We start from the raw sequence: 26,752 nt of genomic DNA on the forward strand, positions 1-26,752 counted from the left end.
GGGCGGCCCGGGGCAGACTCGGCCCGGCCGGTTGACAATGTGAATATTCACATTGATATGTTAACATTCACATTGATAAGAGTATAAAATTGGTCTGCAGCCCAGGGCGGGCCCGACCCGTTGACAATGTGAATATTTACATTAACATGTTAACATTCACATTAATAGGAGTGTAAAATTGGTCCCCGTCCCATGGCGGCGCGAAACCCGCCCGCGGCCCATAGACGACCTGGGGCGGGCCCGGTCCGGCCCGTTGACAATGTGAATATTCACATTCACATTGATAAGAGTATAAAATTGGCCTGCGGCCCATGGGCGGCCAAAAGCCCGACCCGGCCCGTTAACAATGTGAATATTCACATTGACATGTTAACATTCACATTGATAAGAGTGTAAAATTGGCCTGCAGCCCGTGGGCGGCCCGAAGCCCGACCGAAGCACGAGGCGGGCTTGGCCTGACCCGTGACAATGTGAATATTCACATTGACATGTTAACATTCACATTGATAGGAGTGTAAAATTAGCCCGCACCCCGTGGCTACCTGAAACCCGCCCACGGCCCGTGGGCGGCCCGGCCCAACCTGTTGACAATGTGAATATTCACATTGACATGTTAACATTCACATTGATAAGAGTGTAAAATTGGCCCGTGACCCGTGGGCAGCCCAAAGCCCGACCTCGGGCGGGGGCGGGCCCGGCCCGTTGGCAATGTGAATATTCACATTGACATGTTAACATTCACATTGATAGGAGTGTAAAATTGGCCAGCAGCCCGTGGGCGGCCTGAAGCCAGACCGCAGCCCGAGGCGGGCTTGGCCCGACCCGTGACAATGTGAATATTCACATTGACATGTTAACATTAACATTGATAGGAGTGTAAAATTTGTCTGCTGCCCGAAGCAAGCTCGCTCGCGGCCCGCGGTAGGCCCGGACCCAAACCCGGGCCACCCCGGGCCGCCCATGGGACGCGAGTCAATTTTACACTCTTATCAATGTGAATGTTAACATGTCAATGTGAATATTCACATTGTCAACAAGCCAAGCCGGGCCGGGCCCACCTCGGGCCGTCCACGGGCCGTGGGCAGGTTTCGGGCAGCCACGGGACACGGGTTAATGTTACACTCTTATTAATGTGAATGTTAACATGTCAATGTGAATTTTCACATTGTTAACGGGCCGGGCCCGCCCCGGCCCGGGGCCGGGCTTCGGGCTGCCCATGGGTCACGGGCCAATTTTACACTGTTATCAATGTTAATGTTAATATTCACATTGTCAACGGGCCGGGCCGGGACCGCCCTGGGCAGCGGGCGGGCTTCGGGCCGCCCACGGGCCACGGGCCAATTTTACACTCCTATCAATGTGAATGTTAATATGTCAATGTGAATATTCACATTGTCAACGGGCCGGGCTGGGCTCGCCCCGGGCCGCCCACGGGCTTCGGGCCACCCATGGAGCGCGAGTCAATTTTACACTCTTATCAATGTGAATGTTAACATATCAATGTGAATATTCACATTGTCAACAGGCCGAGCCGGGCCCGCTCCGAGCCGTGGGCTGGTTTCGGACAGCCACGGGGCGTAGGTTAATTTTATATTCTTATCAATGTGAATATTAACATGTCAATGTGAATATTCACATTATCAACGGGTCGGGCCGGGCCGGCCCGAGGCAGCCCACGAGCTGCGGGCGGGTTTCGGGCCGGCCACAGGCTGCGGGCTAATTTTACATTCCTATTAATGTGAATGTTAACATGTCAATGTGAATATTCACATTGTCAACGGGCGGGCCCGGCCCGGCCCGGTCTTAGGGCTGCCCACGTGTCACAGGCTAATTTTACACTCTTATCAATGTTAATGTTAATATGTCAATGTGAATATTCACATTATGAACGGGCCGGCCCGGGCCCGCCCCGGGCCGCGGGCTGGCTTCGGGCCACGGGCCAATTTTAGACTCCTATCAATGTGAATGTTAACTTGTCAATGTGAATATTCACATTATCAACGAGCCGGGTCGGACCTATTTTTTTGGCCTGTGGGCCGGCCCGGCCCGACTCGAATTTTTCTGGGCACCCACGAGGATCGACATGGGCCGGGCCCCTACACATTGACGATATGAACATTCACATTAACGGTGTGAACATTCACATTAGGGGTATTTTCGTAATTATGTCACCCATAGGACTTATTGAAATATAAGAAAATATTGTGAACTAAATTGAACATAAGTAGATGAAAAGGGTATTTGGGTCTTCTTATCTCAAATTGGACCTAATGGAATAGTAAAAAAGAATATGGGTTTGATGGAATAAAGCTTTTAGAAAATGAATTTATCAAAAAAGCTCTCATTTTTTTTATTGTTTATATATATATATATATATATTCTTAACACACTTCTTAACATACACTTTAACACATTCATTATACCACCATCCATTCTCTAAAATTAACAAACTCTTAACACACATTTTTTAGACACACTTTTATCACTTTTTGTCATATAAGACACTTTAACACACTTTTTTAGCTATCCCATTGTGGATGCTCAAATGCCTAGTATAACTCTCCGTAGAGAATTTCTAACTCACTAGGCATATTATGTTTGTTAGTCAAAATGTCTAGTATAATTTATTTTTTTTGAACTTCAATGCACTAGGCATATGATTAGGCATTTTAGGTCAATTTACATTCACTAACTACATGTAGCTAGCCTTTAAAGGTTAGGCAAAATGTATTTAATTATTGTTATCATTTTCCTGCATCTTTATTGTTGATATAGCATTCTATAAAGTTAATAATATTTAAATGAATAGCTAAAATAAAAAGTATGGTTGAAATAGAAACATGAAATAGTTTATAGACAAAATAAAATGTATATTTTGTAGTAATGTATAGATAGGTAAAATGTATACTTGCGTTTTTGGAAATGCTCTAAGGAGATACTTTTGTAGTGTAAGTAGCCAAAAGAAAAATGCTATATGATATTTAGATACCTCTAATATTACCCTTTGCTAAATCATGTGTCATGTATTTGAAATATTTATTTTGGCAATAATTTATAAATTGATTTATTTTTAATTTTAATGTACATTTTTCAACTTTAATTCAAAAAAAAATATTTTTTAAATTTATTTAGACTAGAAGGTGGTATTGAATTAAAAAAAATAGAAAACATTTGAATTTTTTTATAAATTACTAGCCTAAATTTAACTTTCACTCAATAATCCAAATTTAAATCCCACCAAAGTCTGACCTATTATTGGATAGATTAATGAATTTTTCCAGCAAATGAATAAATTTAGAGCTTTAAAATTTTTTCAAGAATACAAATATAACATTATCTAATGCTTAAAATTGAACCTTTCAAATTCAGAGGAAAAAAGCCATTCTTTTTAAAATAATGGGCACATTTAATGAGCAGGGCAATGGGCCAGCTTGGCCCAACCTAAGAATGGCGGACAGCCATTAGGTTCAAGACGACTAGCGGCTTTTGTTTTGTGAGATTGAGGCATATGATTATACTATGATTTTTTTTTTAAAAAATATTTTATTTACACATTATCAATCTTTTTAATACATACCATTACTTAGTTTACACCAATAATATTTTAAACTTTTGATTTTTCACTCAACGCATATCATAATATTACTCTTTTAGTCTAACTCACACAACGTAATATACACTCTAACACAATATGATGTATACACCATCAAAGTTAAAAATAAAATAAGGTCTAAAACACAATTCATGGTAATTTTATTTTCATGTGTCTCTTTCTCTTTCTTGTGTTGAATTTGTGGAAGCAATGTGAGAGTAAACGACTAGAACCAAGCAGCGGGTTGAAATTTTATGGCGACAAAGCAATCAGTGTGATATTCTACAAAAATTTAAACAAAAAAAATATTTTTTTATTATTTGTAAATACATTGTTGAAAAAATTTAATATGTTCACAGACTTATATTCGAATAAAACCAAAATGTTCATTTTTTTTTTATTATTATGTATGAACGTTTAATACTTGTTCAGCTTTAATAATATGAACAAAATGATTCTGTTAAAATATAAATAATTAAACATTTTGTAAATGTTTAATTCTGCCTGCTTACAGAATGAACAAACCATTGTTGTAAAGATGAACATCGATTTTTTTGTTCCAAATCAATACGAAGACATTTGCATTACTGTTTTGTTTCCAAATTAATGTCATTCATAGTATGTAAATCTTTAAAATCAACTAATTTCAATGTTTTAAAACTGTAAATCTTCCAAAACAATAATATTTTGAGTTCGAAAAATAATAGAAAATAGATTTGTTCTAGATAATGGCGTGTATAGAGAAATTTGTGTTTTCATATGTGAATTGTTAAAATGAATATATACACGACCATATTGTCTTTAATAGGCATTTTACTTGAGGATATTATTGTCATATAAATTTAATGGTTAAATGGTATATATGTACTGAGAGGATTGATGATATGTAAATAAAATTACCTTTTTTTTTTCTTTTTTTTTTTTTTGAATAAAAGACAATTTTAGTCCTTAAAGTATGCACTTTTTGTCATTTTAGTCCCTTAAGTTTTAAATTTTGTCATTTTTGGTCTTCAAAGTTGTCAATTTGAGTCAATTTGGTCCTAGGTTTAACATCTATTAACAGAGATATAACTAAAAGACAGTTTTGGTTCATAAAGTATGCATTTCTTGTCATTTTAGTACTCAAGTTTTAAATTTTGTCATTTTAGTCTTAAAAGTTGTCAATTTGAGTCAAATTAGTCCTAGCTCAAATCGACAACTTTGAGGACCAAAATGACAAAATTTAAAACTTGAGAGACTAAATGACAATAAATGTATATTTTAGGGACCAAAGCTATCTTTTATTCATATTTATGTTAATAGACGTTAAACCTAGGACCAAATTGACTCAAATTGACACATTTGAGATCAAAATGACAAAATTAAAACTTAAGGGACTAAAATGACAGACTGCATACTTTAGGAACTAAAACTGCTTTTTATCCCCCCTTCTCTCTCTCTCTTGTTGCCAAAGGTAGATTTCATTGAAAGACAAAAATACATGTATCAAGGGTGATTATCCTCATCTCTAAAAGGAATTACAGCCAACATTCCGTTTTCCAAACACAAGCACTCGACATTTAATAACCATAACCCGTAACATTCTGTGACCACCGACCAACAAGCATAATCACAACATACTGCGGCCACCAACCTATAACCATATCTATAACATAATGCAGCTGACAATAACAGAGACAAACCCAAATCTCCATGGATGAGAAAGAAAAGCCACCACAAAAGAAGGAAAAAAAAATAAGAAAACAAAATACAAAAAACATACAAAAAATCATTAGAAAACCAGATTCGCATGATCCGTAGCGTAGGACAAGCAAGCAACTCAGGAGTCAGCCTTAGATCTGTAGCCCATAGACGCGATAGAAGCCTGAATGGTAGAAAGCCTTAGATCGGAGGGTAAAAGACCAAACTTAATGTAAATATGTCAAACTTGTGAGATTTACTATATTTTCTTCAAATTTCAAATGAGGTTAGTGTAATTTACCATATTTAATATATATTTTATATGAAATATTAATGTTGACATTTTTTCAAATAAAAGGTGGGATTTTGGTCATGGGTCAAGTTTGGGGTGGGTTTATAGTAATTCGCCCCCCCTCCGGCTCCGTATCATATCAGGGGAAGGGCAAATCGAGGGGATGGCGGATGCAGTGCGGGAAACGAGTTAATTTTGTAAATTGAAGAATAATAATATTAATGAAAATTATAGATAATATAATATATTAAGGATAATAATTTATATTTAATGAGAATTATAAAATATAAGATAGAAAATAAATGAGTAAAAATTAATATTAAGTACAATATTTTAATATTTTAATTTTATTATAATGAAAAGAAATCAAATTATATATTACATACATATAAATATATTTAATAAATATAATTGGGGCGGGGTTCATGTGGACTGGGGCGGGAGAAGCAAAATCCATCCCCACCTCACTTTTTAATCGAGGATGGAAAAATCCGTGCAGGGCGAGACGGTGATGCAAGTAGAGTAGGGTGAGAGAAAATGACCATCCATAAATGAGAATATAAGATGTTATATTTAATGCTCATCATTGGTTGTAGAAAATAGATTTAAAAAATAGAATTATATATCATTTTCTTATTAAATATGTAGGTAAACACAATACCTAAATATAATCAATCTAGCATTACTTGAGAGAATCAATGGCAGGATTGATCTAAGGGGTTTAAATACTAGAGAGACTCTACAAATCATCAAAACATTTCAAAAACTCTTCACCTATAATGAAATTTTTAATGCCGCATGATAAATCTGACCATGTTCTAAATCTGGTGCATCGTACATATGAATACATATAAAAAATGAATTAAAAAAATAACATAAATTTAATAATAAATAACACTTCTCATCAGCATAATCATTAATATCATTAGGCAGAGAAGTGATAATAACTCATAATCTAATGTCAAAGGCATGTGGAAGACACATAATAATGATGGGATTGCAGCATATAAGGTCAAAGGATAGCCATGTGAGGTTGCAAGTCATATGATTTTAGTTTAAGCAAAATATTCCATCAAGTAGATCATTCAATATGTTGTATTTTTTTCTCCATATAGCAACAACCAGTACCATCCACATTATTAAAAAAATGTGAAAAAAAAAATTAAACAATTTGGTTAGTGGTTTTTGATATATTCACGGCTCTTCTGTTGGGAAAACCATGTGAGCGTTGGAAGGAAGAGAACATGGGAATAATGGAATGAGGTTCACAATTTCTTCTAACTTGCACAGATAAATTCAATTTTAAAAAAGAAAAGAAAAGTAAATTATATCATTGGTGTTTCAATTTGAGTGAAATTTTATTTTGGTCCATATAACTTATATTTTATCAATTTAAACTTCACACTTCTCATTTTATTTTTCAATGTGGTCCTTTCTCCTATTAGTAGCTTTTAACATTTTGGACGAAAAAAAAATAGCATGCACAAAAGTTGAGGTACAAAAGTGGAATTTCAAAGACCAAGGTTGTAGCCCAAGTGATCATGAGATGTCACTTTGGCGATAGCAGGTGAAATATGAAGTTCAAGTCAATGGAGTGGTGCCAGTTTATTATGGTGATTTAACTCTTAAAAAAAAAGTAAAAATAAAAAAAAAAGTGAAATTTGAAAGAAATTACAAAGATCACTAGTATAATTTATTCAATTTTCTTTTTGTGTTGCAATTGCTAAAGCTTTCAGGTGAGTTGCACATGGTTTTTTTTTTTTTTTTTTTTTTTTAACTCCAAAATGCTACCGGCAAACAAAAGAGGGACGTTATTGAAGTGCAAATAGAAGTGTTAGTTTTAAATTAATAAAATTGAAACTGTGGGGATTAAAATAAAATTTCACTCAAACTAAAGGGACCAACGGTGCAATTTAGCATAAAGAAAATCTAGAGTTCTCTCTATTTGCAGAGATCACATGTTAGTGTTTTTTCATTATACAGTTCTGGTTTCTATTTAAGAAGGTCTTCTTGTGTTTGGAGAAGCATTGGATCAAAACACATTCCCTTTTCCTCACCCCTCTCCCTCATCTTCTTTGTCATTTATCTTCTGTCATTGGCCTAGAAACTCAAAATGGCAAACAATGGCATTCTTGCAATGGTGATCTTAGTTGGTATTTGTAATATTTTCATCAATGTCAATGCATTTGTGGCTTCTGATTGGACAAAAGCTCATGCTACTTTCTATGGAGGCAGTGATGCCTCTGGAACAATGGGTATGTAATGTATGACCCTTTCTGATTTCTACGTTGGTGTTTTTGGTTTTCCTAAGAAGAATAGTAATATAAAAATGTCATATATTCAGAAAAAAATATTTTAACCAGTGTTCAAAATGGGTTCTTTTTTTATTTATATATATATATATATATATATTTTTATTATGGTTTTCTACAATTATCTTGATGTGCTTTTATCATAGTAAGACATGCTAACAAAATATATAATCTAACGGTTTAAGTTAAAATTGAAGTAAAATGAAATTAAAACCACAAATTCTAAAACAAAGAACTTTACTTCAACTTTAAACATCTGCCGTTGGATTATTACAATAAAACCATTGTAAAGAGAATATCCATTATAGAGAATCCAGATCTGAATCGTTTAAATGTATGGTGTATATTTCAACTTAGTGACATGTGGATTACACCCGTGATAAATCTAATCCATCTTTCGAAATTCTGCATATTTTTTTCTTGATACACAATATTACTATGAAAAAAAGTTACATAACTTTTAGACCAAAATGATGAAGCACTGTGATTGTCACATTTTTAAAAATATAAGTCATCTTCATATGTCTTTTAAGTTTAGAAAACGATTAAAAAATATTTATTTATTTATTCAATTATGAGTTTTATTAGTGAGTGTTTTGACTTGATTGGATACAGGAGGTGCATGTGGGTATGGAAACTTGTACTCAACTGGGTATGGGACAAGGACAGCAGCATTAAGCACAGCATTGTTCAATAATGGAGCTGCATGTGGGCAGTGCTACAAGATCATGTGTGACTATCAATCTGACCCACAATGGTGCAAGAAAGGAACATCTGTGACTGTTACTGCAACAAACTTTTGCCCACCAAACTTTGACCAACCAAGCAATGCTGGAGGCTGGTGCAACCCTCCCCTTCAGCATTTTGATATGGCTCAGCCTGCTTGGGAAAAGATTGGCATTTTCAAAGGAGGAATTGTCCCTGTCATGTTCAAAAGGTATTAATTTTCTCCATTATTCTCTTCTCTCATTTTTTTACAATGGATATTTTTTTAAGTGGATGAGAGAAGCACTGGTCGGATCAGTCGGACTATGGGGCTGCCATAGCTTCCGATTCAGTGATCTGACTTGTTTGTTTCGTAGTTATGTGTGTAGATCATCTATGAAAATAAATCTAGTCACATAATTTTACCAAGTTTATTTAAAAAATATGAACAGTTGTCGTCTAATTTTTTTAAAATAAAATTTGATAAAATTATGTGAGTACGATTATTGAATAATGAATTTGATTTTTTTTTCTTAGATGATCTATATACATAGGGCTACACAATGATTTGCTTAAATCATCAAAATAGAACCTGTAATCGACCCGATAGGCTTAACTTTGAAAGAAGCCAGTCCATTTTCTAAGGAATAAAATTACCAACTAGACCATATTGTTAAGCTCCAGTGGGCCCATTATGGAATCCACCTCGATGATCCAAACCGTTCATTTTGTAGAGTCTTTTGCATAGATTATTCTTGTAAAAATTTTAATTGATTAGGGATATATAAGATTGTTCAATCAATATGAATTTTTTTTTTTAAATATATATATATATATAGGCAATCTACTTAGAGGGTCTTCCAAAATTAATAGTTTTAGATCATTGAATTGGGATATGTGATGAGCCTATTGAAGCCTAATAATACACCAAGTGGAGAGATGCTCACTTTGTTTTTAAAGAAAAATGCTTTGAACCCCCACTGGGGGTCGACCCCCAGTGAGGTAGCGCGCCGTGATTGGACAAAAAAAAAACTGTTTTAATTTTTTTTATTTTTTTTTGAGTTTCAGCAAGTGGGGGCTCGCCACCTCACTGGGGGTGCGACCCCCACTGGGGGTCTGCAGAATAGTTGGTTTTTAAAATATTTTTCCAGATAGATAACATTCTTGATAAATTAGTGGCTTATAATTTTGTAATTTTTACGTGGGTGTAGGGTTCCTTGCAAGAAACATGGTGGAGTTAGATTCATGATCAATGGAAGGGACTACTTTGAGCTGGTCATGATAAGCAATGTGGGAGGGGCTGGATCTATTCAATCTGTGTCTATCAAAGGTTCAAGGACTGATTGGATGCCAATGTCAATGAACTGGGGAGCTAACTGGCAATCCAATGCCTATCTCAATGGCCAGTCTCTCTCCTTTAGGGTCACAACCACTGATGGAGAGACAAGAATTTTTCAAGATATTGCCCCTTCAAATTGGGCCTTTGGCCAAACATTCTCAAGCTCGGTTCAGTTTTAGGGTTCAGGATTTGGGTTTCAGTGGCAGCGGCGTGCTTATTATTTTACTAAAAGCAGCCCGCCAAATTTTGAATTTTACACTATATGTGGTGGTTATGAGGAAGAGGAACAAGCTATAGTGATGATGGGTTGAACCTATATGAATGAAATCAAGGCTAAAAATTCATTTTTTTTGAGTTTTTTGCACTTGAGAGGTCACAGAGCTTGTGGATGTCGAGATTATTTCAATACTATATTGAAAAATTGTTATACATACTAATAAGAAGCTAGCGCGGTTGCATCGCAGCTTCATGACATTATTATTGTTATTATTTTACTTCAAATTGTATGCTTGCAATGTATTATATGAATGTTGTCATGATATTTTTTTCATCATTCTGTGAGAATAAAACAGTCTTTCTTTCTGCTTGATTGATATGGAGATCATTGACTTGTACATTTGACTAGCTTGTTCCCATTTTGAGGGTTTACTTTTCAACTTGCTTTTGTTTTATGCTTTCTTCAACTGCAATTTATAGGATACAAATCAACCCAAAATAACAATAATATAGGGAAAAAAAAAATTGTATGGTCCACATTTTTTAGCATTTAGAAAAACAAAAATTTAACAAAAAATATTTTTTTCATAGTCAACTGAAAATGAGTTGTCTCTGGTAAAAGCTATTTTATACTTTTTAAAGGAGGAATAATGTTATCAATACTACCACAATCACCGCTCCCACGCCCTATCACCACCACCAACCTACCACCATTGCCGTAGTCACTCTACAACCATCACTTCCACTGCCAAGGCCGATCCTAATCCTTTTGGGGCCCTAAACAAGCTCCCAAGTTGGGCCCTTATATGTATTCACTGCCAAGAAAAAAATAAAATAAAATAATTGTTGAACAAATAGTAAGGGTGTGTTTAGTAACGTTTAACTTTTCAATTTATATTTATAAAAATTTTATAAACTGATTTTTGTTTATTTTTTATTTATTTTTAGAAAAACATAAACTACAAACGCGTTTGGTAATTGACAAAATGTTTAAAAAAATTTAAAAATATAAAAAAGAGTGAGAAATGACAAATGGTGGCAAGTGGCGGCGTAAGACGGTGGTGGAAAGTGGTGACGGTGAGTGGTGGGTAGCTGGTGGTGGTGGTGGTGGGTGGATGGGTGATGGTGGCGGGTGGTGGATGGTAGCGAGTGGGTGGTGGTGGCGGCGGCGGCTAGGGGTGAGCATGGTCCGGATTGGACTGGATTGGGATAAAACCAGGACCAATCCGTTTTCTACGGTTCCTAAAATATTGGAACCAATCCAATCCGTTTAAATCATGGAACCAATCCGAACCAATCCATTTAAATACGGATTGGATCGGTTTAGGACCACGGATTCACATAATTAAATAACCAAAATATATTTATAACACTTTAATTTTATAAAAATATAAACAGCGCTATATTAGTTCCACAATATCAACATATTTTTCTATAATAGCGACATACTGTTCTAAAATTTAAACAACCATAAGAAAATTGGTTTCACTATAAGTATTTAAACCATTACAAATTAAAACTAAAAACCAACAAACAAGAGTAATAAAAGAAGATATTATATGGTTTTAGGTTTGAGTTTAGATTTTATATAGAATTAAGAGAAGATACTATGGGGGAGGATGTATAATAAAAATATAGACTATTTGTATACGGTTCGGATCGGTTCCAATCCGGAATCGTAGGGTTCAATCCGGAACCAATCCGTATACTACGGATTTTTAATTCTTCAATCCGGAACCGAAGCGCGGATTCAAAAAACCAATCCAAACCTATCGGATTGGACTGGACTGGATCGGATTACGGATTTCACGGATCGCTTGCTCAGCCCTAGTGGCGGCGGCGGCGGCGGCGGGTGGTGGGTGGTGGTGGCTGGTAGGTGGGGTGGTGGTGGCAGGTGGGTGGCAGATGGCGGGTGGGTGGTGGTGGCGGGTAGGTGGCAGGTGATTGTGGTGGGTGGGTGGGTGACGGTGGCGGGTGGTGGTGGCAGGTGGGTGGCGGATGGAGGGTGGTGGTAGGTGGGTAGTGAGTGGTGGATGGTGATGGTGGGTGGGTAGGTGACGGTGGCGGGTGGCAGTTGGTGGGTGGTGGTGGCAGGTGGGTGGCAGATGGCGGGTGGCGGGTGAGTGGGTGGGTGACGGTGGCAGGTGGGTGGGTGGGTGGTGGTGGCAGGTGGGTGGTGGTGGTGGCAGGTGGGTTGTGAGTGGTGGTGGCAAGTAGGTGGCGGGTGGTGGCGGCGGGCGGTGGATGGTAGTGGCGGGTGGCGAGTGGATAGCAAGTGGGTGGTGGTGGTGGTGGCGAAGGGTCGGTGGTGGTGGCGAGTGGGTGGTGGTTGGTGGGTAGTGGTGGCAAGTGGGTGGTGAGTGGTGGTGGCAGGTGGTGGTGGCAAGTAGGTGGTGGTGGCAGAAGACGGTGGTGGAAAATAGTGGCGGGTGGTGGCTCTTGTTGGGTGGTAAAAAAAAAAAAAAACAGAAAACTCAAAACGGAAACATATTTTTTGTGTTTTTATTTTTTAGCCAAATTTATAAACTGAGACTACTGATTTATAAATAAAAAATTTTACCAAACAATTTTTTATTTGAATTTTTAAAATTTTTATAAATATAAACAGAAAATAAAAAACGTAAGTATTACCAAATGACACCTAAGTACTTACAGTTTCCCCCCTAGTGTCCACGCAAAGTTTGCTAAATATTATTACTATAATTTAGTTACATAGATTAAAATCCTAAGAAATCATTACAAAACACTTAAAAAGATATAGGGAGATGCTAGAGAGCTCTAAATCTAGAGCTCTAATTTGAGCTCTAGTGATGTGTCCAAGCAATAAAAAAACAAAAAAAAAACAAGGCAAGACACAAATATCACATCAGTGTGGGTCCTACATTCCCATTAGAGTTATTAGAGCTCCTATATTAGAGTTCTAAAACATTTTTGAAAGATAAAATATGATTTTGTTGCTTCGAATTTAGCAAAATTCAATTTACAAAGAAGGGGAAAAAAAATATAATTTGAACCGACTTTTACAAGTAGAAAATCACACTCGGATCAGTTAAAATCCTTGATTGCAAGTAGTTGTCAGAAAATCACAAGATGAAATTTGAAATTGAAAAGAAAATCGAATGGGTAAATATTAAATCAGAAAATAAATCTAAAAATCACAAATCACAAATCACAAATCTCAAAAGAAAAATACTAATCTAAGGACAATTTATTTATTTACCATAAATGAAAATACTTGAAAAGACCCAAGTTTACTATTCATTTCCAGCTTTTTGCCGGGATATATTTGGATCAGTGACAAAAATTAGAAAATTTTAGTTACAGAAAAATTAGGACACGAATGGGATTTCTCTCTATTGTTTGGGGGCAAAGCATAAATTGACAAATAAGATTCTTCATTCTTATATTCTGAGGTTTGCATTGTGCCCTCATTTCTTTCTTTGGTTGCAAATAAATTTTTTTTTTGGGGCCCTTTTGTTGGGATCTGGGATCCCGCCCAAGACCTTATAGAAATCATTGCAAGCAGAAAAACACACCCACACACAAGGAGACACAATATTTTACGTGGTTCGGCCCAATGCCTACGTCCACGGGAGAGTAACCGGTTATCACTATACCAATGAGGAGATTACAGAAAGATTACAATAGAGGAGGAGCTCACACTCTCCTCACTCAGCCACTCACCCGTCTCCCTCGCTCACACCGAGAGAGACGGTCTCTCCGCCTCACATCTCTCACTCTCTTTGTTGTCTCACGGTTTGCTCACACTTTGCTCTCTCCTCTCAACCTCCATTTATAGGTGAGGGAGTAGGTGGGAGAGCCTTTGGGCAGCCTCCATTCTTGACTCTTCAAGATGGTTGGTGGCCGCCAAGGTGGACTTTGGTTGGTTGCCTTCCCATTGTTGCCAACCAAACTTGACTTGGATGATCACCACACATGGGTGAATTCAACAAATCACCCCCTCAACCCATGTGAGGTGATCCACTGCACACACTGCTGCTAATCTTGTCACGCCCAAATTCAACATAGTCTGCATCTCTTCACTGAGACGCTGCATCCCCTGAAGCTAGAGATAAAACACCAGAGATACAAGAGGAGGAGGGAATCCGACATCCTCAACTCAACTCACACCACTCTCTGATTTGGAGAGAGCCACTGCTCCTATCTCCCACAGATCTCTTCCATGCTTCCTGTCTCGGATGTCTATACCTGCTATCCTTGAACTTGCGCAACCAAAATATCCGACACCCCTTGATTGGATGTCCTGCACCCCCTGCTTGGATGCCCTTGACTATCATGCAACTCCTTGCATGATGAACACTGGAGCAACTAGAAAACTTCAGAGTTTGACACATCAACATCCTCAAGTTTCCTTGCTCGGAGCTTATTTCTGAACAACCAGCCTTTGCCCTTCTGCACTTCTGAACAACCTCCTGGCGTTTCCACATACGCTTGTTGTCTGTGCTGCAATCCCTGATGTTCGGTTCTGTCTCACTTGTCCGTACTGATGTTTGACAGTTAGCCCTTCTGTCAAGACAACTTCCACCGGTCTGTACAAGTTACCACTATGCAACTCCGTGCATAGTGCTCGCACCCATGGCTTCTGGTCTCCCTGCGTCAAGCTTGCTTGAGAGATCTGCATCAACTCTATCATCTGCTGCCATGGAACTAAAGAAACCACCATAGAGAAATAAGACTTGCCACTCCTTGGCACGCACTCTTGCGTTTTACCTGTCTCAATTTCTCTGTCTGGAAATTCCTGTGAACTGTCAACAACCCGCTGCTGCACACTCTTCTCGCGCCTCTGTACGACACTCTAGCGTACCCTTGCACTGTTGCACGTCTGCAATTGTACTTCTGCGCTTAGTATGCTCCTCTGCAACTATTGTTCTACATGTCCACATACCATTAGTACCTTCTCGTATACAGTAGCTCCAACAGCCACAGTATTTCCCTGAGCCTGTACTGGTTGCCAAATCATCTATCCGTCGATGAATGGTCTTCTCTTTTGATTGAACCAGATCCTCCGATCACCTCAACAACCAGGAAAGTTCCCAGGAAAGACTGGTGGGGTCACAACCGGTCCCACTTAAGAACCAGTCTCCTTAGACAGTGTCTTTTTGACAGAACTTTCCTAGACCTTTGATCTTGAGATAATCATGTCTGCAATCCTCTGATCGCCCCTGACCAATCCTGATCTCCCTCAATCTGCCATTTGATCAAGCCTGATCTCCTCTGGTCTTCAATGATCTATCTCAATCTGTATCTGGTTGTCCAATCGGGTCAGAATCTGCCCATTCTAACCTCTTCAGTGAATCCGCAGCGTTCCACAATATCCGGCAACCTTCCTTCGAGTATTGAAGATGGCAAACACCCATGTTTTGACAATCTTTCCAAACCGTTCAGAATTTCACTATTCTGACCTCGCGGTTGCGTCCGGAGCGGTCCGTTTAGCTAGAACCAACCTTCGCTGCACTTCCAGGGACCTCACTGAAAACTTTCCCCGAAAACTGGGCCACACCACAATTTTCTGAAAATTCTGGGCCAAATTGTAATTTTCAGAAGTTCAGGGAATATTCCGTGTACCAACAGAATATTCCGTCCACTGTCTCTAACGCCGACTGCCACTCTAATCTGCCTTCTTTTTACAGAAACTCCGTCTCCAAAATCTGACCGTACGGATGTGTCCGGAATACTCCAAATAGTCGGAAACCACTATTGGATCACCAAAAACGGACTCCAAATGGCTTCGATCTAGCCAAAACATTTTGTACGCCTCAGATCTGCGGCTGCACCGTAGCCGCGAAACACAGGATTCCTCCTCCTGCGGATGACGTGGCAGATGACGTGGCTGCTGACGTGGCACGCGCGTGCCATACACGCGCCTCCCCCACTCGTCTTCTTCCTTCATCAGCGCGTGGGGCGCGTGCCTGCGACTGGGCCGACGCGCCGGCTGCCTTCACGGCGCGTGGCGGCGCGTGCCGAGACTGGGCCTCACGCGCCTTCTTCAGGCGGCGCGTGAGGGCGCGTGGAAGCTCCTATGGATGTCTGCTTTATATGGTTGGACTCCTCTTCTCGAGCCCTTACTCCTGGTATGCTCAAAATCGGATTTCGAGCAACTTGATTTCTGGGCAGTTTCGGACAACACGCTGTTTTTGTTCCGAAACGCCACCGACGAGGCTCTGATACCACTTGTTGGGATCTGGGATCCCGCCCAAGACCTTATAGAAATCATTGCAAGCAGAAAAACACACCCACACACAAGGAGACACAATATTTTACGTGGTTCGGCCCAATGCCTACGTCCACGGGAGAGTAACCGGTTATCACTATACCAATGAGGAGATTACAGAAAGATTACAATAGAGGAGGAGCTCACACTCTCCTCACTCAGCCACTCACCCGTCTCCCTCGCTCACACCGAGAGAGACGGTCTCTCCGCCTCACATCTCTCACTCTCTTTGTTGTCTCACGGTTTGCTCACACTTTGCTCTCTCCTCTCAACCTCCATTTATAGGTGAGGGAGTAGGTGGGAGAGCCTTTGGGCAGCCTCCATTCTTGACTCTTCAAGATGGTTGGTGGCCGCCAAGGTGGACTTTGGTTGGTTGCCTTCCCATTGTTGCCAACCAAACTTGACTTGGATGATCACCACACATGGGTGAATTCAACACCTTTGCCTTCGGCTTGGGCCTTTGAGTCATCCGATGAATACTTTAATTTCGAGCCATGTATAAAAGGGTTGGAAATATTTTGGGCTCTAATTTTGGACTAATTTTTGAGGACGACCACCACCTCAACAACACCACCATTAACAGATCATTTTCATGGTTGGAATCAAATCAGAAAAACATTATTCAGTATTTTTTTTTTTTTTTCTGTCAAAAATATTTTTTTACCAAAAATAAACAGAGTGGCCATAGACAAGGATTTCTATTGTGACAATCTCGATAGGAGTGAGCATGGTCTGGATTGGGATATAATCAGGACAAATCTGTTATCTACAGTTCTTGAAAAATTGGAACCAATTCAATCCCTTTAAATTCTGGTACCAATCCGTTCAAACACGGATTGGATCAGTTTAAGACTACGAATTCACATAATTAAATAACAAAAAATATATAGAACATTTTAATTTCATAAAAATATAAGCATAGCATCAAACAAAAGCAACAAACAAAAGCAATAAAATTGGATACACATTACCGGATTTGGATAGGATTGGATTACGGATTATACGGATTTCTTATTTAGCCCTAAGTCTCGATATGACTGATGGCAAATTTGGATCAGAAAGTGGGTTAATTTTGTAGATAAGGATTTCTATTGCATTTATGTACGGTTGGTTTGGGTGCTATTTTTGGATCATTTTGATCTCACATTCTAGTTTAATGGAATCTTTATTTGTTGATAAATAATAATAATAAAAAGTTACAAATTTTATTATTTATCCCCTGTCAGTCAAAATTTCAGGGCAATAAAATTTTAAAACTAAAAGAATAAACATGATCCATGCAATCCAAAACAAACCTTGCTTTCATGGTTTGGAGGTTTCTGTATTATAATTGACACTTCCCTTAATTGTTGCATAATATGCCTTCTGTACAAGTTGTTACCACACAAAGCTACAGTGCATGGGGACATGGTTGTTGGCTAGATCTTGGATTAATGTACCAAAATTAATCAAATTCTATGTTTAAAACCTTAAAAAACTCAAGAGGATTAACAAGATTTTGATCATGAATAGTTGGATGAAGATTTTCGAATTGTCTATTTCTTAGACCGGTCGAATTGTCTATTTCTTAGACCGGTCCTCCTTGATTACATGAATTTGGAAATTAAGATTAGATCATATGGTTTAATTAAATGGGATAATAAATTTAATTGTTCAACCTTATCTACCTAATATGTTCTCCATCTTCTTTCAAGTTGGTAATTAAGGCCTTAAAATAGTTTAAGTTATGACTTACAAGTCAATCCTAAATTAAGGAAGAAAAGTGGGTGCATGTAAATTCTCTTCTGGTTGATGATGTAGGGGTGATTGACAACAAATTTATAGAGCCGTTTAACTATTTTATGAAAAAATGGTAATGTTGCTTGGTCATTGGATTAAACTCAAAACACACCTATATTCGATTGGTACAACTAGTTCAAATCACAACCATACAGTAACATGTGCTGAATTAGACATCCATATTAGAAAATTTGCTATAATTGGAAATACTTTGAATACTTAATTTTGTGGTGTAAATAAATTTGTTTTGAGCCACATTTTCTCTAGAAAGATTCTTTATATTCTAGATCCTAGATTTTAACCTAACTCAAATCTCCAAAATTATGCAATTTTGGTTCAATTTGGGACATGAATTGTGTCTTACTCGATCACCAAACATTATTTGTTATAAATTGAGTTGTAAGAATAAGAGCCCCGATACATTAGAGGGAAAGCTTGCCAGCTAGGTTGAGGGTTCTATGTTGGTGCATAGTTGGGCAACAATGTGTTATGTTACAGACAACATTGACATGGGACACCTTGACTGACATGGAACTTCAATTGGGCGAGCGCTTTACTCAAAGACGAGTTTGGTGTCATAAGGGATGCACTTGCGGACGTTTAGTCTACTTGTGGCATGAAAGTTGAAGCTTCTTTGTGAGAGCTGTTCTTGTTAGACATAACATTGGACTTATATTTGACAACATTTGATGATCAAGGAGAGATTAGATGGATTTGAGCTTGATGGAATTTAAGCGCCTCATGAACAAAAATAAATTTCACTGCATACTTGAAAGAGTCAACCTCTGACACTACGTAGTTGTTTTGAGTAGTAAAATTGAAAAAAAAAAAGTTTTGTTTTTGTTTTATTGTTATATTTTTCCTTTCTATTTTTTAGTTCATTCCATATGCTTTCCGGAATCAACTGATCACTTGAAATTGTTGGATTTTGTATTATCCATGGGATTATTATTGCAGTTGCCTAGATATTGGATTAATGTACCAAAACTAATCTTGGATTATTAGAGGTGGTTGTTGTATTGCTGATGCTTCTATTTTCTTGTTTTGCTGTTGGTTTCTCACCAACTCTTGGTGATTGTGCTAGTATATGATTAAGTGATTTTCGTGGTGCCAACCTAATTGGAATTGCATTGTATTGCTTTAATACTTTTTGTACTCCCCTTTCCTCTATTGATGTAATCTCATATCCTTTTTTGCTAATAAAAAAAAAAAAATGTACCAATACTAATCAGATCCTACGTGAAGAGGATAAACAAACTCATGTCATAACAACTTTATTGTTCAACCTTATCTACCTAATATATTCTCCATATTCTTTCAAGTTGGCAATTAAAGTAAGGTTTAGATAGTTTAGTTACAACAATTCTGCAAAAGAAGTGAATAAAGGTAAATTCTGTTATGACCGATGGGTAGATTCGGGTCTCCCCCCCCCCCCCCAAACCAAAAATAATAATAATAATAATAAAAATAAAATGAAATAAAAAATTTAAAATATCAGTAATTTATGATTTTCGATTTGATTCAATTAAAAAAAGTCATTCCCAAATACAATAATCTTTTTTTATCTCAAAAAAAAAAAAAAAAAAAAAAGCCATTCCCAAACAAAGGCCCCAAATTTTGAAAATTAAATGCTTATTTATATGCAAGAGGATTCCTTTAATTTGCCCCCTCATAAAAATTTATTTATGCTTATTTGGGGTGTCCTAAATAAGTGCACTTTTTGTCTTTTTAGACTAAAAAATTGAGAGAAAAAGGATAGTTGTTTGGGATAAATTTTTGACTTTTTATGAAAAGGTGTGTAATATAATATTAGTACACATGGTAAAATGACTGTTTTACCCATCCTAACTGACACACCAGCTGAGGCATACGTGCACCGTTGTTGGGAAGCGTGACTGTAGATCTGTGGTGACAATTCAGTCACTGTGCAACGCAAACATAATTTTAATTTTTTTTTTTCATTTTCTTAGCAAATTCTAATTTTTATGAAGAAATAGTGAAAATGGCTTAAAAGGCTTTGGATCTTTTCAACGATGAACTCAAAAAAACTATGAACTGCTAATGGAATAAAAACAACATCTTAATTGGAGCGTTGCTTATTAAAATGAATAACAGAAGAGAGAAAAAAAAGAAATACACAAACATAGAATTAAAAAATGCACAAAAAAAAAAAAAGACAGCAACAAGCATATACTACAACATCAACATCATCATACAAATATTATATCAACTGATAATGTCCAAAAAATTCCACCAACAATGCCATAGTTTTTGGGAAGGAAGGATATTTGGCCAACTGTTTGTTCAAAAAAAAAAAAGAAAAAACAAAAGGGAACACACAAACATTACTAAAGAAACATTACATCAATATTCATAACCTGCCACCACCCAAACAGTAATAAAGAAGCAACACACAAACAATAATAAAGGAACACAAATTATTTGCTGGGCGGTCTCAGAACCAGCCACCACCCATTCCGGGGTTTGGTGCTGATGGGCCACCGATGCATTGCTCACGGGACTTCTTTGTTCGTAACCAAGCAATGACAGCTGCGTCTGTCGGAATCGACATCATTATGGCTTGATTTGCCGGGTTGTCATGTATCGATTGAGCAAAAGGAACTAGCGGGTCTTGCGGATCCAGCCCTTCCAGCGAATACAACCGTGTCATACACTTCTCAATGAGTTGCTGTGCCGAATCTGCGTAATCATGTGAGACGCAGATTTGTCGTTGTTGTAATTTCACGGAGGATGCAAGGTTTTCCATACTACTCGCCAATAGAGAAGCTCCCTCACTCAACCCTTTTTTCCGCTGTGGGTGTGTTGGGCCTGGCGATTTGCGTTTGTTCATGCCACTAGTTGGTGTGTCGTCAACGTTAATTTCGGACGATGCAGCGTGCACGGTTGTCAGCGTGCTATCCTCTTGCGCAACAGTGTCATGCATAGTGTGTTCATGCTGCGCGGCAGGCTGGAAAGGGGGCAGCCCGCTGCTGTCCTCGCAGTCTTCTTCAGGCGCCGGCGAAGTACCGTCATCGGGTGCCACAGGTTCGAACGCTGCACCTGGTGTCCATGCATATTTTCTGGTTGCTGTAGCGCCTTCGTACACCCTTCGCATGAGGTCCATGTGCTCCAACGTTTTTTTTTTTGAACTTGATTGCATTCTTGTCAACCTGGGGAAAACAAAAAAAAACTACAGGAAGAACTTCCAGAGCATATAGTGAAACAGAGAAAAATGGGGAGCAAACACAGGCAGCAGATTGACAATGGATACAAATTGGGGTTCAAATGGGGAGCAAACACAGGCAAGCAGAATCCCACAAATACTGTTAACCAGCCTATAAATAACTGATTAAAAAACCACAGGAAGAACTTCCAGAGCAGATCGTAAAATATATATGTATATATATTTCATTCTTCTACCATTTGACATTATCTTTACATTTTTCTAGTTAACAGTATTTGTGCTTTGTTAACAGTATTGCAATACAGACAGCAAATTATGGGATTCTATAAAAGTAATAGTACGAATGGTATGAAATTTGTTTATATAAAATAATTTTTTTAAAAATAAATAAATATTGTGTATATTCAGGAATAGAATTAGGAGAAAATTATGGGGTGTCATGGTCCCTACTTTCTCTGAAAAATTATGTTTACTATAACACTTTGACAATATATATTTTATTGTATAAATAAAATATATTCTCAGTATAAAATATATATGTATATATATTTCATTCTTCTACCATCTTACATTATCTTTATATTTTGTACTATTTAAGGGGTTCAAATGGGGAGCAAACATAGGCAGCAGAAATATAAGATGGAGCACAAATACTGTTAACTCCATCATAGGTAGCAAATTATGGGATGCAAATTGGGGTTCAAACGGGGAGCAAACACAAGCAGCAGAATCCCACAAATACTGTTAACTAGCCTATAAATAACTGATTAAAAAACCACAGGAAGAACTTCCAGAGCAGATAGTAAAATATATATGTATATATATTTCATTCTTCTACCATCTTACATTATCTTTATATTTTGTACTATTTAAAGCAGGATGTGGATTTTTTTAGAAAAAAGAAGAGCACAAATACTGTTAACTAGCCTATGATGGACTTCCAGAGCAGATTGGAAACCTACTGTTTCAGTGCAATAAACAGTACGTTGCCCAAAAAATTAAGCATTGAAAATAAGCTTAAGCATTGAAAATAGGAAACCTACTGTTCTGTTACTGTAAATTGGCAAAAAAAATTGAGCACCTAGTGAGATACAACAAACTAAAGTTCGTAAGGGCAACTCATAAAACAGTAAAAATAGAAGCAGACATATATATACATCCACACATAACAATAGAAATACACCCCACCAGGTCATTAAAGTTGTAATAATAACGGTTTAAGTATCCATGTAAATGACGTAAGTAAAACTCAATGGAAATGTTACCTTTTCGTAATACGCCCACCAGTCGTCAGATGCTTGTATCAAACCTGTGGCTTCATTGTAACTGATGCCGGTTGGCCCATGCCTGCTGTCCATCAGTTTCGACCACGATTGCCAATCCTTTTTCAGCAACGCGTACTTGTTCTGCAGTTGCTTGACATCATGCACCTTATTTGTACGGTCCAGAAAGCCCTTGTTTATAGCTCGATATCCATGCATTGTCATTGTATGGAAGCTCCCCTTGAAACCAACGTCCAACTCTTTGATAACAAGTTCTAAAAAAATCCGCACCATGTCAGAGTTCCAAGATGCTTTATGCACGTTTGCGGACTGCTGCTACATCTGTTTACTACCGCGTTTGCGCAAAGATTTGGAAGGCATCAACTGCGTTTGGGATTGCTCCATTTGCGCACTACAATGCAACAACAATTATGGTATACGTGGAAAAATTGGAAACATTGAAACTCATACTGCGAATAAAATAAAAAACATATAAACAACTGTGAAACAGAGTTGAATTAGGCAAAAGAGCAAAAGGTTATAGTGTAATAGTTTAAACTACTATTAATTTGAGTTTTATAGTTCAAACATCTATTTTTGTATATCCTACATTCAGTTTCATAGTTCAAACATCAATTTTTATTAATCTAATTTTGTTAATGAAAATGAACTAATACTTTAAATTAAAAACAAATCAACAAAAACAAAAAAATATTTTGGTTTAGAAGCTATATATATATTTCTTTTTTTTTTCGTGTGTAATTTCTACTTTTGTGTCTCTTACTTAGCTAAGATAGGGTAATAAATTGTTGGCCATTTACTAAAAAATCCTATATGTATGACTTGTAGTCACATAAATACTGTTGCGATCTTATAAATTGTATTCCACATTCCAAAATTTCAAATACAATATACTTACATTTCAAAACGCAATAAGATAAATAGTTGAAGCAAAACAAAATTTACCTTATTGTCATTTTCTAATAATAACATATTTAACAAAAACTAAATAAGACAATACCATGAAGCTAGCACATGTATTCATTTAAAAAATAATACATTTGATAAAAATTTCATATGTAATGAACAAATGAATCATCTCCGCAGTTGGAATTTCTATAAATTGTTAAAGTAACAAACGGTGTACTTTTCCAAATGTAATGACACTATAAATGTCTATTGGAAACGAACAATTCATTGGTATTGATAAGGCAAAGTTGGATTGGTCTGATTATGAAATTAACAAATTTGTGATGAAAAAAAAGTTGAACATTCATATATGTATGCTTCATAATCGAGTAAATCATACAGGTAGGGATAACAATGATGATTATGGCAAACACACTGTTATTGAAAGACATACACACTAGCAATGTTAGAGCATTGCCAATGATTTGCAAAAACAACTACGAAACCCATAATATGACAGTTTGGGCCAAAAAAAGTAATCCAGTTGCATGCTATAATGCCAAAAGTTCCAGATCAGTATCCCAGTGGTTTTCTTTCATCCATTTCTCCCACCTGCATCCTTTCCAGCAAAACTCTATGAAATAGAAAAAAAAAATTTCATAACAAAATTAAAAAATTACAACAACAATCTGTAGACACACAACAATCACAACAACAACGACAATTAAGAATTTATTGCAACTTCAGATAAATTTCAAGTAATTTCTCCAAAAATGCAGAAATATAATTGCAGAAAAAGAAATACTTGGAAAGGTTTTCAAGGTCCGTCATCTTCTTCCCTGAAGTTGGTCATGTTCATCTTCAGAGAGAGAGGGTTCAACTGATTGTGAACTTCGAACCGAAATCGTGAGAGATGCTTAGATCGTGAAACAGATCGCCGAACCCAAATGAACATCTTACAACCAGATCTATAGATCTGGTTTGGGTTTCGGATTCATAGAGGGTTTCGGTAGAGAGAAGAGAGGGTTTCGGTGTTACAGATAAGAGGAGAGAGGTAGAAAAGAGGAAAAGTTTTGGAACAGAATCAGAGAAAGGAGAGCGAGAGTGAGAAAATTAATTTGTGTAGAAGAGATGTTACCTTGTAGTTAGGGAGAAACGGGCCGGCGTGGTGTAGATCTGGTCGGAAGTGGTGCAGATCTGGGCGACGGATTGTCTGACAGTCGTCGGTTACTGTTAATTTGCGATCGAGTCGAGGTCGGACTTCCCCATGGCTATTGCAGTGCTGCACGGTGAAGGCTGCGACGGATCTTTGGCGGTCGCTAGTGTGGATAACTCCGCAGACGGATTGTCCCATTTCGTGGCTATCTCGGCAGAACTCGACTGATACAGACAGAGAGAGAGAGAGAGAGGGGGAAGGGGATCTTTGGGTGAGAGGATAATATTGTGTTGAGGAAGAAATAAAAAAATAGGGGCAAAATAGTATTTTTACCCTCTCTAGGTTAGACACAATTTTGGCCACCCAAAACATGAAAATAGGATGACTTTTTGGCTTTTTTGATAACTTTTTGACTTTTTGACCTTTTCGGAGCATCCCAAACTTGGCCTTAATCTTTTATAGACCTCTTCTATTTATTTATTTATTTTCAACTAAACCCCTGCCATAAATTTCATAATGGTTTATTTTACTTTTAACCTCTAAACTATTGTCAAATTATTTATTTAGTCTCTAAGCTATCCATTAAATCTAGTAATAAGTTCCTAAAGTTTACTTAGTCCTTAAACTATCAATTGAATATATTAACCCAAAGTATTTAATTCAAACATATTTAGGCTTGGTTTGAGGTGTTTAAAAAAATCTAAAAAGTCAAAAAGGTATAAAAAAAAGTAAAAAAGTTATCACTATTCACAAAATAAAAATATAAAAAATTAATATACATAATATTTTAATACAAACCAACTTTACACCACTCTAGGTACTGATGTGAAAGGAACAAAAAAAAAATTACATATATATATATTCACTAAGTTGGATAATAATGTTAGGCCCGTGGGGGCCCACCACGGGTCCCTTTTTGATAATTCGAACCGTTCAATATGTAGAAATTGTCCAGTACTATATGTTTGTAAAAAATCACGTTGATCAGATATCGCTAACTATATGATCAAATCAGTTTTGTATAAAAAATGGATGGTGTTATAGTTAATAGTTGACCAAAAAAAACTATCACGATTAGATAGCTATCGATATCCAATCAACGTGATTTTACAAACATATAGTACTCGATGAGTTCTACACATTATCAGTTTCGATTAGCAAAACGGAACTCGTGGTGGGCCCCACGGGCAGAACAACACGGTTCAATTCAAACCCAAAAAGGAGGCATTCATTTCCCATCTCCTAACCAGTCCACTACATTGTCCAAATTGTACGGGCTACTTCACTAACTTCTCATATACACTTATTTATACAATTTTTTAATACACATTTTTTTCGTGAAAAGTCAAAAAGTTAACTCAAACATTCATATTTTTTTCTTCAACTTTTTAGTCCAAAAAGACAAAAAGTGCACTTATTTAAGATACCCCAAACAACCCCTTGTTTGGGAACTTGACTATTAGTGACTTTTTAACTTTTTGGCTATTTCATGAGATGAAAAAAGTTGTGTGTTTGGGATGATTTGTGATGTTTTTTTTGTAATTGAAAATATAATTGTGAGAGAAAAAGTGATTGATTCATGTGTAGACTTGACATTTTGTCTTATTGACTATTTTAACCAAAACCAAACATCCCCAAAAAAGCCTAAGTTCCTGAAATGATTACAAAAATAAAATATAAGTCTATATATGTTGTAAATTAGCTAAAGAACTTACCTAATTAAGATTTTATTATAGAAAACGCTTAAATTTGTATTGTGTCTTTAAAAAGTGAGCGTTAGTTTTTCTGGTAAATTTTCCTCATGAGATAAGGGTAATTATTTAAACTATTTTCTTACTTATTTTTTACAATAGCTAGTTGTTTGCATTTATCTATTATTATATGCAAAATTTCGTTTATAATTTTTAATTAATTGTCTTGAAGTTTTTTGTTAAGTTCTATTAATAACTTAATTAATGTATTATTTTATTCTATTGTTATTTGTAACAAAATGCTATTATTTAATTTATTTGATTCTATTTTTTCAGTATATCTAATACTTATATAATTGTATTGACAAAGTTCAGAGACCAAACTGTGATACCAATTTAAATA

The 26,752-nt window shown here is 36.9% G+C and overlaps 1 protein-coding gene across 1 annotated transcript; it reads left to right on the top strand.

Annotated features, from left to right (window-relative positions):
• The first annotated feature begins 7,555 nt into the window (after positions 1-7,555).
• LOC114279518 (expansin-A11) lies at positions 7,556-10,513 on the top strand. Its single transcript, XM_028221777.2, has 3 exons — positions 7,556-7,819; positions 8,492-8,813; positions 9,793-10,513. The coding sequence occupies exons 1-3, from the start codon at positions 7,678-7,680 to the stop codon at positions 10,097-10,099; spliced, it is 771 nt and encodes a 256-aa protein (XP_028077578.1). The 5' UTR covers positions 7,556-7,677; the 3' UTR covers positions 10,100-10,513.
• Positions 10,514-26,752: the final 16,239 nt, after the last annotated feature.

The sequence above is a fragment of the Camellia sinensis genome, chromosome 6 (genome assembly GCF_055761805.1).
Source record: "Camellia sinensis isolate YWXY chromosome 6, ASM5576180v1, whole genome shotgun sequence".
NCBI classification, from domain to species: Eukaryota; Viridiplantae; Streptophyta; class Magnoliopsida; order Ericales; family Theaceae; genus Camellia; species Camellia sinensis.

Coding starts and splice junctions, on each gene's coding strand:
- LOC114279518 (XM_028221777.2), top strand. CDS start 7,678: ATGGCAAACAATGGCATTCTTGCAATGGTGATCTTAGTTGGTATTTGT. Junction 7,820..8,491: donor TGATGCCTCTGGAACAATGG/GTATGTAATGTA, acceptor GATTGGATACAG/GAGGTGCATGTGGGTATGGA. Junction 8,814..9,792: donor GTCCCTGTCATGTTCAAAAG/GTATTAATTTTC, acceptor ACGTGGGTGTAG/GGTTCCTTGCAAGAAACATG.